This window comes from Branchiostoma floridae, chromosome 8 (assembly GCF_000003815.2).
Source record: "Branchiostoma floridae strain S238N-H82 chromosome 8, Bfl_VNyyK, whole genome shotgun sequence".
NCBI classification, from domain to species: domain Eukaryota; kingdom Metazoa; phylum Chordata; class Leptocardii; order Amphioxiformes; family Branchiostomatidae; genus Branchiostoma; species Branchiostoma floridae.
This window is the reverse complement of record NC_049986.1, coordinates 5,928,683-5,941,021: the sequence shown is the minus strand read 5'-3', so window position 1 is coordinate 5,941,021 and position 12,339 is coordinate 5,928,683. Positions and strand designations below refer to the sequence as shown.

The window sequence follows — 12,339 nt, the reverse complement described above, 5'->3', positions numbered from 1 at the left end:
TCATCCATAAAATTTACTTGCTGTTGCCTTATGCTTACATTCAATCTGTAATGCAACCTTGAGATACATGGCAACATGCCCAAGGTATGTTTGAGGTAGCAATATATCCGTGCAGAAAATTTTACTCTGGCCAGCCAATGCGACCTGCAATTTATTTCCGAACATAACTGACGAGTATCTAGGCGCACTGGTGCTCAAAGTCGTGCGTACCCACTTCCACTACGTCTGCGTCAGAGAAATAAGCTGGCTACTAATAATCTCACATACAGACGTTTCAAAAGTGCTCACTAGCGACATCTATATAAAGTGCAGTCTCCTCCAGAGAAAATGATGGCTCATCTTTCATCATATAGGGTTTTGCGGCAAATTGAGTAACGACGAAATATAATGTATTACTCCTGCATGAAAGTTGTTGATATCAGATGCATTTGAATAATGTAACAGAGTTCCTCAAGAGATGTCATTACTTTTACGTCGATGAAGGTTAGACATCCAGGTAATAAGAATATGCCAAAAAGCAGTTAGGCCACAGCAAGTAAATTTTATGGATGACATCCTCTGCAGACTGCATAAATAATATGGTAGGGCGAAAAAAAAACAAGATGGGTAAAAAAAACAAGATTGCAAATTTTCAAAATAGACACCATAAACGTTGTAACAAGAACTCAAGTGACAAAATATGTCATCACAACCAACAAGGCATTCATTCCTGTATTTAAGAAATGCACCAGTGTTGTAAAAGTGACACCAGTGTGGTAGACTGGTACTCACTAACCATGTTGGCAACTACACTCATGACTTCCATATTGGTGTCATTCTTACAACTATCCAGCAAGTTTTACTTCTGCAACTACAGTCAATGCTACCCATCTAGTGTCAATTCTATATGCAATTATTTGGTTACAAAATAACCCATTTACCCATTTTGATCTATCTGACCATCCCTGAAGAAGAAAAAAATCTTGTTTTTTTTCTGAAATCAGGCAAAAATTAATGAGCGCGCGGATGTCATCCATAAGATTTACTTGCTGTGGCCTTACTCATAACACAAGCAAGTGACACTGACGAAATCTGGTGAATTCCAGTTGAAACGTCTGACCGTTTCCAAAATCATATCCAGTTGCTTGAGTAACTGCTTTTTGGCATGTCATTACTTTTAGTTATTGTTCAAAGTAATAAATCCAAGCACTACAGCATTAACGCTACCCAAGCGACTTGATAACATACTTAACAGCAAGAGCTGTGGTATTTTGAATAGCTAATGTATCCAATTCCTTTCCATATTTTGACAACTCACTCAAGCACAATCCCAATCGGATTTAAAGACGCCAGATTTAATCTGTACCTATATATCCGCTTTATTGCATTTCGGCAAAATGGATTCCCTGTGGGTGATGTTACACTATGGGCCAATTTGGATAAGAAGGGGCTACGTCAGGGTAGGTTACGATATTCTTCATTGTACGTTCTCGCATAACCCACACATGGCCCCGTTGGACATCCTTAACGTACAAGGCTATTTTGGGGTATGGACGGGCCACGCAGCTAAAATCACCCCCCGGACACGGCATCGAATGAACACAGTGACCTTAAAGTGGTGGCTTCAGTGCGAAGGAGGGACTACATCCCAATCTGCACTTAGTGCAAATGAGACCTTAACATTATCTATTACTTCAGATAACCCTTTATAATAGGGAACATAGCTATCTTCTTTGGAAATAGTCATCACAGCATCTTCCAACGCTTCGCTGTTCCAAAATTACATGTCTTTGAAGGAAACGAAATAATGATATTCATCGACAATGATCTACTCTATATTAGTTCATTGCATTATCTGCGCTGGATTTTTCAACTCATATCTTTTATATCAAGTGCATTTCATACGCTTTCGGTAACATTTCTTTGTAAGGCAACATGACTCGATCTATATTTAATTATGAACAGTATATTCGAATCCTCGTAACTATAGTTATATATTCGTAGCCCCAGTTTTGCAGATAAACGGTATTTTGAAAGATTTGCCAGAATTATTTGACTTAGTTCAGTACCGATATATCACGAAAGGTGGCGCTTCGAACAACACGCATTATACATTTAATTCACCAGTGACAATTACCCAGCAACATGGCTAATGGCTGAGTGTGGGAAAAGTAAGAATAATTTGGTGGCCAGTAGGTGGAACATATACAACTATTGATAAACCAAATAATCAAACTTCCTCTGAAGAAATTGATGTTTGATAATAACACCGGCCCGTATTTCAGAATTAAAGCGTTTATGGGCAACCGTGAAGCATTGTGGTCTTGGTCAAAGGTCACCATTGCACGTTTCATGTCAGAGTAGGATTTTTGATAAGTAATATCAGGACGAATTTGCAACGTTTTATATTGCCTTGTAAATATTGGGCTAGAATTGTAATTTTTACCCAAATCAATGTCCAGTTGATGAAATAAAGTGGTCCAAAGTTGAAACATTTTGGATATGTGTAGAATAATTTTTTTTAAATATTGGGCTAGAATTGTAATTTTTACCCAAATCAATGCCCAGTTGATGAAATAAAGTGGTCCAAAGTTGAAACATTTTGGATATGTGTAGAATAATTTTTTTTGACAAGAAAGTAATCATTTTAAGCATTATCAGTAGCCATGGCATTTACTCTCGAACAGTCCGTATGCTTTTCTAAGCATCTCCTTCTTGCATTGTGATGTGTTTGTTTGTTTGTTTGTTTATTTTGATCTCCAATTAGAGTTACAATTATTATCATAACTCTATTCTTCCTGGAGTCGTCCATCAACATTACAAATTAAAACAATCAAATAACATAAAGTCAACAAAAGTACATGTATACAGTATGACACGAGAAAAACTGAAGTAAACTGATTGCAAAAATGTAACATAAACTCAGTAAACGGAAGTAATGAGGAGGGGTCAGAGGTCAAAGGCTATAACATAAATAACAAAACATCAATCGTTGTAACAATAAATAAAATAACCAAGTGGGTGTAATTAACAAAGAAATCATCCACAAACACAATTAATAATTGATTTGCAGCTACATCATATCAAGTTACAAATTCGTCTACCACCAATCCTGTAAGGGTTTGTTTGTGTTGATTTTAGTCCGTTATGTTAATCTATAACGTTAACCTGTATTCGTATACGTCGGTCTATGCAAGCTTGTCGATGTTGACAAACGAGGCCACTGTGTCTAACATCACTGTAGCAATACCTTGTGCGCGAATACGGTTATTCTGGTAGTGTGCTTTCATCAATATAACGCTGTCTTCTAAACATAGTAAGGTACTAGTCTTCACGTCGCCAGTAAGAACCAAAAACTCTTTTAAACTCACTATTATCTGCTTTAGCTCACTTATTGATCAGGAGGTTTCAAAGAAGCGAAGACGCGCTCATTTTGTTGGCTTGTCCTTACACAAATTGTAAGTTTCGATTTTCTTCTTTAATCAATACTTTGGAGACTGCTGTGGCGCCAACAAGGACCTTGGCTTGAAGGCTTGGCTTAATAAATCATTTACTGGTGATTAAGTACGTATTTGTCTTAAGATGACAGTTTTGGTAGCATGAACATAATTAACGTAGACAAAAATAAGATGAATAATCGGAAATCCCATATGTCCTTTACAGTTCCTTCATGCAATTTGTTAACAAACAACTTGATGTAACATTTCACGAATTACATGCACCACTGCCGGGTATAAACATGTTGTGTAGAGTGTTTCTTTAATAGCCCAGAGGCCCTTAGTATGATTCCCATGATATGCTCTGAGGGTGTGCCCTTGGGAAAGGCATATTACACCAATTTCCCAATTTAACTCAGGTGAAAAATTAGTACACATAGCTTCGGTCATTGGGGACATTTCTAAGGTAGGATGTTATGATATACCATAATGAAGGTCATGATCTGCTATTATGTGGTTTACCGGAATACATGTCATCATCGGTTTTTTGCCCTCTGGCCATATTGTGTAAACTTTTTGCTTCCACTTCCTGTCAGCCTGTATAAGAAATTTGGACTCAACCTTTTCATTCTGTCAGTCCCCGGCCAAGACTTTTGCCCGGGAGTGAATTAAGACCCATGTCGACAGGAAAAGAAAACACCGAATAAGGAAACGAAAAAGAATTGAAAGCAAAACAGTACTGCTTCGTGCAATGATTTTCATTTTTGGTTTCTGAACGTTTTCGTACTTATGTTTTATGGCAGCCAATAAAAGTTGCTGGTATTCCCACCAAGTCATATTTAGTGTGGAGTGATTATGGGTTCTTCCTTGTTGATAACTATAACGGCCGAGAAGGTAGGCATTGATTCATTTTTGTGAAGCAAAGGTATTCTGTGGCAGTTTTAACAAATAAATCACATTTTTGGATCACCGCATCTACAACATGATAGATGACCGAAAACGTACAGCAATTACTGGGAATCTCTGTGCATTTTCTATCTATTAAACATTCCGAAAGATTGATGTATTATAGATGAAGCAACGGACGTGTTACAGATGGTTCTAGTGCACACACATGTCTCCTGTCAGATTTTCAATGTGCAAAGTTCGAGATGTAATCAAACACGGTTAGAATATCATTTGCTTGTAGCTTGTAACGTTTTTATCGTGTAAGAAATTCTCTGACAAAAAGAAACATAGAACCCCTCATTTCTTCAGAATTGCTCATTAGTGCTTTTTAACTTATAGAAAGGTTTCTGATGCTGGGGACATCGTTTTTTTGCGCATAAATATGGCCTATATTTTAAAACTAACCAGTGCTCACACGTTGGCCTACAGAGACGTCCATTGTACTGCTAGCATGCTGTGCAGCAATGGGTTGGGGAGGGGGGGGGGGGTCCGGAGGCTGGCAGGATTGATATTACAAAGCTACTTATCCTCCAAGCTTTGCTCATCACTTTTGATTTGAATCTCGAATATGTTTTTGTTAATTATAATCAAAGTCTCGAGCTTCATAAACAATTCTAATAATCCAAAGTCTCTTCAAGGTATAGTGAAATACTACATTTATGTTGTAGGTACAATGATATTATAGGTCGATATATTCTACGACATTCTTACTCATTGAACCTCGTAGAATCTGTAACTCCTTTAAGCGACTCATTAAAGAAAGTATGTAATTCGTTAAATTTGAACTGTCGGTAGATTTCGGTTATTTGGAAGTTTTAAAGAAACATAAAATAAGACCGATTGCATTGCCCGCATGTAATTATAATTCCCGATGGGACTTCGTTATATAACATGCACAAATTGGTACATTAAATAATACGTCACTATTTGCAAATTTTCATTAAAGCTGATGCCACACTACATCCCTGATTGAATTATAGACAAGGGATCAGCGCTTATTGTAGATCTATTAAATGATTGTCAGAGATAATTTCCGTCGGTACAAAGCAGATGGTTGTACCCGCATACCTTTATGCAAATTCACGAGACCTGCACATCGACCCACATTTTCCCATGAAAAGATCAGACAATTGCTTCATTTGTCTTTGTCACAGATGGTAAAGCATTCCAGCAGTTGAAAAATGCTATATTCTACGTGCAATCAATTGAGATGACGATTCTCTTCATAATAAATAATTGATTACTTAGAATAATTAAAATAATATTTGCGACTTTTTTCTACACTGATTCAATGCAAGGGATAAATAACCTTTACTTGATGCTATGAACAACAATGTGATATGGAGTCGACGGACAGTGGTTTCAAATTCTAATACAGTATTACATATAACTAGTGCATTAAGCATGATGGACCCCCTTCTATATAGTGAATTAACACTTCTATATAGTGGATATGATGCCACGAAAAGAAGACGTAATATAGCATTTGTTGCATATTTCAATATATCGGACCTTGCCTGGCCTTTTTGCCAAGGGCCCCCCCATTGAACTAAACAATGTTATTTATCCATCTGTATATGAACTGACCAAAACCCACTGCGGGGTATCCCGGCCAAGTAGGTGCACAGTAGTGTGGCCAGTGGTGGGGCAACAAACGAGAACAAAGTGTAAAAAACAACGATATGTTATTGAAAATGACCCGGACTACAGTATTCTTAAAGTTTGCATACACAGGGTACTTACTTATAAACAACTGATTTCTATATGTACTTTCGATTTCTTTTTTAATCTTTTTTCCTGAAATTGGTTGTGGGATGAACCCGGCAGAATTATGGAATTTGACGTTATAAAGTTATGGATAGTTCAATTATTCATATTGAAGACGATATTCCGCACACGAACTTGGTCGTTAGACCGGAGGCAAACGTGTTTTTGCAATAATCCTCTCTCTGCTTGGAGCACCCAACTCATGACAAAATGCTCATAAATGGCTGTTAAAGTAAAGATGTGCATACAAGTGGAGATTCTGTCTTGCAATTGCGTGACAACATACATATGCCAGACACACAAACTGAATATAGCAAAACTTAACTTTTCGAAAAGTTAGGTCTAATGCATTTGTTCTCCCTGTTGTTTTATTTATTGATTATGTATCAATACTTCTTGACGTGCAGTAATTTCAGCAATATAACTCTTTTTACGTACAGTAACTGCATTTAATATTTTAAAATCACGTCGCTATATATAAACAAATCCTAGTATCTATTTAAAGAACCCATACAAAATATTAATATCTATACATATAAAATGATTTATGAAATTGTTATTGTGACAAGTTATTTCTTATTCTTGGATAGTCGATTTGTACATTTAGATATCCGTATTCTATATGATAGTATTGATGTCCTGATAATAGAATAACATATCACACGAGAAATAGTTTTCATACCTTTAAAGAAAAGAACAATCGATATCTTGATTATTAACAATGAAGTCAATTAATCAGGCGTATTCTAAGCAGCTGTCATACGCCACCGATGAACATCATAATGTCTTCATTTACTTTCAATAGGCTGCTAAAACCGTATAAATACTACAGCAAAAATTAAAGGACGCCTCAATATTTGTTACAAAAAAATGGAATCAAATCAAAACAATATGGAAACATATTACAATGTTATAAATATGAATAAATATATCAATATAAACTATAACAACGCCTATGGTGATTATTACCATAGCCGGCTAGCCCGAACAAAATAAGCGTTGTTTTCAGGGCTGACGTTAAACCGATACCATTGTAAACTGAATCTAAAGCAAGCAGGCCGTCAATTTCCTAACTGTTAGATCGGACAATCACATGGTTTCTCTTTTTTAGGCTTGCCCTTGACCGCGTTACTGTTGCTGTTTGCCCTGTATGGCCCACATGGGCTGTTCAATAACTTGCGTGAATCTTTACAGTGATAAAGTACTACAGCACCAAGCACAGTAGGGGCCTCTTCTCTGGATAGTTTTAAAGAACGCTTGCAGATAGATGTGCAAAAGTTAGGTGTGACGGATCGCTCAGTGTAATATAACCAGCTGCTGCTGCACCGCGTGCCTGCGAAGCTGGTGTGTTACGCCGAAGGGCGGTTATACCGGCTATATAGATACAGATACAGAATACAACTAGAGCGGCCCTACATAAACGTATTTACGTCTTAGACCCCCCCCCCCTTTATATCCCGGAAGGACGGGTGAAGCCCCAACCAAGATTACAATCTCATGATTGGAATTAAGACATCCCAGTTACCAGAAGCCAGGAGCTCAACAACGAGGCTGTCCTTAGCTGATCTACACAGAGAGCCCTGCTGTTGTCTTATTAATTCTACTATGAGGAACGATGAAAGTTAACTCCGGTTCATATGATTGGTGCAATTAGTTTGTAAATGCCAGCGCAGAATCCAACTGCCCTTATAACGGAAGGCCCGACCATAACTTGAAGTACGAAATGCCATATAACGCTACGATCATCCCCTAATTTCTGCTACCGTTCTTTAATCAAAACATTTCTGCGAGCAGCCGAGTGTAAGATTATTTGCCGAAGCTGCAAGCCACTTCGCTCAAAATTAAATTGAAATTACCTACCGGGTAATGCCTTCTCAGATCTGAATACCTTACCCTTTGAAGAAAGAGCAGGCAACGACAAAGCATGCCTTCTTTCTTTTGGTTAAAGTTTGCTTAGATCGTACCAAAAATTCTTCAAAGATCTGTCAAACCATGTTGCGACTACGATCTATGCTTACCACTTGTTCTAGTCAATGAGATCAGCCTGCTTTGCAATAGTTTTCCAATATTCACCATGAAACGCTCGGCAAGGATGCGCCTGTAAAATTGCTCTTTAATGCAAAGTCACCCTTTGTGAGCGCAAAGAATTGATTTTGTACCAAACAGGTCCTTGTTAAAATATTCTGAGGACACTGTAGACAGCAATGTTTGCGATTCCGTCTCTCCAACGAGTGTAACGATGCCATTTGGGGCAGATTCGCGAGCACTGGATATAACAGTCCTTGCTATACGTCACCTGTCACAGTCTATTAACAGTTAATCTCGGCGAGCCAGGCGGTTGCTGTTGCGTGATCGTGCCAGTCCTAGATTGTCGAGGCAAAAGAAAGCACTTCTGGGCCCGGGTCTTCTGGCGTAAGTATCTGTGTATACGCTGCATCATTTTTCATTCCCCAATCACCATCGGGCTTTAACAATGCGTTACCCATGCATGCATAATGATGCTCATTGAGCACCATAATCTGCATGATGCCGTCTATGTGTTCCTTATGGTAAATTGAATTTTCTAACTTGCTGGTAGTACCAAGGGACGGAGGTAATCGTAAACAGTAAGCCGTTTGGCCCGCGTGGTTGGCGGATGGGGGCGGTGGAGGAGTGATTGGGCGCCGTAGGTTGCCGCGAGGAAGACTGCAGCAGCTCGCACCATGGCTGCGAATGGCACCGTAGAGTCCCTTGTGACCAACGGCAAAGTCACTGTAAAATACAACGGTAAGTGCTGCAGCTCTCTCCACCATCGCCTGCCCCATTGTCTTCAAAAGCGCACATACTTCATGGATTTCAATGGCCGTATGACATTTTCTATTGTGTTGTCACCTAAGATGTTGAGTCAAATAGCATTTCTATTCAATCACCGGTGTTAAGATCACGCTACCCGCCTTTCCATCATTGTAAATATTTCATGGCTGACACCAGGGGAAAGAGGCTGAGGCAGCATTCTAAAAGCGCGCCGTTAACGAAGTCTGAAGGGCGACTGGGAGCTGATTTTTGGCTAATGATGTCTTCATTCGCGCTCAATGTAGACTGATTTACATTATATTTCGACGAAACGAAGTAGCTTAACGTAATCTCCGAAGCAGTTTAACTCATTTACTGTTGCCGACGACAATGTTAGAATGATTTATAAAAGTGTGGCTTTTCATATTTGTACCATAACGAGAGAGAAGGAATAACAGTTATGAATATTAATCTTTGTACGAAACTGTTGCACACAACCTACAGCTAAATTTTTACAAACATTTCATCATAAACTGCTATTGTATTGACTATATAAATACTTAATGCAAAATCCAATATGTACGTTTGCCTTGTCGGGTCAATACTGCTGTCTTAATTTATCATCATTAATCCTTAACGAGCTTCAGATTCATTAAAATTCCACAAACTATTTGTATTGGACTAAATTACATATACGAGAGAATGTGATGTTCATAAAGACATTGAAATATTGCAGTTAGAGCTTACAGAGCTCTAACATATAACGGATGTCTTATTCATTGAACTAAAACAGGTCAGCATCAATCTATATCTGGATTGTGTCTTTAACATCTTCAAAATACAGAAAATGAAATAAGGCCCAAGAAGACAAGAAACAGGACTTCGAGCATAAAGTGACAAACAGGCCAGCGCTTACGTTTAATGGAAATGTTTGACTTTTATTTCAAAAGTTTGATTATGCCCTGTTCATATAAAAATCTTACTGCAGGACACAAATAAAACATGCTCTTTGATACTGAAAAGTAGACGTTTATATGAATACATATTTTCAAAAAGAAAAATATGTTATAAATCTAAAATCGAATTAAGGGACTGAAACGAAATTGAAAGTAAGTGTTAAAATCAAAGCAGGAGTAAAAGAAAACGATGCATTAACGAATGAAATGCATAAAAGCCTTAAAGATGAAAAGCAGCAACTCAACTTTTACATAAATCGTGTGATGACTTTCTTTACTTGTGAAAACATATTTCACAAGGCATTTCTTTGAAAATGTAGATGATAGATGACAATGACAAAAATCCGGTCAGAAAGTAGTTCCATTTCGTAATCTGGCCCCGATGTATGGTAACGTTATTATTGAAAAACTTGGGTGCTAGATTGCGTTTTGTCGTTGCAAATGGATAAAGATTACATCGGGCCTCAAATCTAGGTTGCTAAAAGCCATATATCCTCTGTATAGTAAATCACCTGAAATTACACATGGTCACTGTATCAAAGTGCACAGTCTATTGATTTGCGATGTTTAAATGCTCAACGTCTATTCACAATGTATGGCAATGGCAAATACATTTAGTAAGCTACTAGATCATGTCACTGATCTTACAAACGTTTATATAAAAACGCTTTATCTATTTATATCCGGCTTGGCATTATTATATTACTTTTGGTGTTTTTCTTTAAATCTACAAATGGTGCTAAGCAGCAAATATTGAACCAGATGACTGCCGCGATGTCACCAAGGACGCTTGCAGACACCATTGCCGGGAAGCCCACTGTGTCAACAAGGCAACAGACACCGGGTTTTCAGGTGAGAAGATTTACAGATTGAAGAAAAAAAAACTGATATGAATTATTAATATACTATAATGATACAGACTTGTCCTTGGCTGCACGTGAGGTCGTTACGTATGTGGCGGTAAGGTGTTTGATCTTAAGGCCCTGGGTTTAAATCCGTTAAATGCTGCCAACATCATGTCCATGGAAAAGACACTATGCGTAAAAAACTGAGTGAGGTTCTAATCGTCTATTCATGGGTTTGCTTTTATTTTCCTCAATGCAATTAGACCCCTGTTTGGAGTTGATGTAGTAGCATACGATGAAGACAGTCCATCTTTGTGCATCTATTTGTAGTGCGGATGCGGAATTCAGTTTCCCATGCATTCTCTGTGATGACCTTAACCCCTTATCAAACAAGCGGCTGCACTTTAGAACACCCCAAGGAAGCAATCAAAGCTTGGAAACAATTATTTTCAATGAGATCAATACTTGCCTGTTGGCTGTGGTAATGAGTTCGATTAAGCAACCCATTTAGCGATGTAACAGGGGAGATAAGACACAAGAAATCTTAAGCTTAGATTTCCCAGACGAGAGAACCTACTTTTTCCAGGCAATGTAGTAAGAAGAAATTAAAATCGATTAAACGTTAGTGAAGGTTTATGGGTATTGGTGGCTACTGTATACATTTGTAAAATTGTATGCAAAATAAAAACTAATTAGAGTTGCTAGAGTGATCATCCTCTTGGAATACATCATCGATCCATACTGTTTTCTTTACCACTTATTTGCCCTGAAATATGTGTTGATACACAAAATAAGATTTACAATTTCGATATTAATGTAGGGTTTCTTCACATTGGCTTTCTTGTGTAAGTATTTGCTTCCTATGATTATTTTACTAGTAGACCAACTTACCGATGGCCTTATGTCATAAGGTACAGACTATTACTTAGGGTCTGTTCTAGTGTTAAGCCACACGGGCAATGCATTCAAGCGCAATATAATTGTCATGTTGAATGTGAGTTTGAAAACCATTTACACATTGATAGAATGATGTGTAAGATATCTATAAAGTTAAAAACAATGTTATGTACTATAATTGTATTCGCAAATATAAAAACTTCAATAAATTAATTCCCATGTTTCTATCTGTTATGATAATAATGCGACTGATTTATATATATACATATAATATACAATGCATATAAAGGTTATATATAAATATGTATTGCATACAAAAGGCAAACATAGGAAATATCTTCTTTTTAGATATAACGTTACATTTATACATAAAGGTATTTTCCTATTGCTGTCATACTCTGTCGTCGTACGCTTGTCTGTTTTCATGTACTGTAAGTTGAAGACCAAGCGTAGGGAAGGACGGCGGTTATGGCATTGAGCAGGACAGGACATGGTTATTGTCCCTGTCAGATGCCATACATTTCACATGGCTTTCAGTTGCTTATTGTACCGTTGCAATCGGCGTAGACGATTTCAGTCACATAAACCTAGACATTATTCCGCATTCCTGGTGATAGTTACAGTATTTCGTCATTGTCAACTGCGTTTTAGAGTTATTTCATGTACATCAATCATACTGTAGGAAAATGGCTTGATAATTGCTTGTGGAATATCGAAATGAATTCCCTACGGTCCAAG

At 37.6% G+C, this 12,339-nt stretch overlaps 1 protein-coding gene across 8 annotated transcripts in view; it reads left to right on the top strand.

The window, feature by feature from the left end:
- Window positions 1-12,339, top strand: part of LOC118420925 (erythrocyte band 7 integral membrane protein-like) — a 62,953-nt gene that overhangs the window by 18,869 nt on the left and 31,745 nt on the right. The window contains exons 1-2 of one of the 8 annotated variants that reach the window (XM_035828007.1): window positions 8,619-8,897; window positions 10,604-10,711. The exons of 2 other annotated variants lie outside the window; for them this stretch is intronic. In XM_035828007.1, the coding sequence (XP_035683900.1) occupies window positions 8,834-8,897; window positions 10,604-10,711 (172 nt within the window). In that variant the 5' untranslated portion in view covers window positions 8,619-8,833. Of the gene's footprint in view, window positions 1-8,618; window positions 8,898-10,603; window positions 10,712-12,339 lie in introns of those variants that run through there. 5 more of the 8 variants (XM_035828006.1, XM_035828009.1, XM_035828005.1 and 2 more) reach the window with 5 other exon arrangements.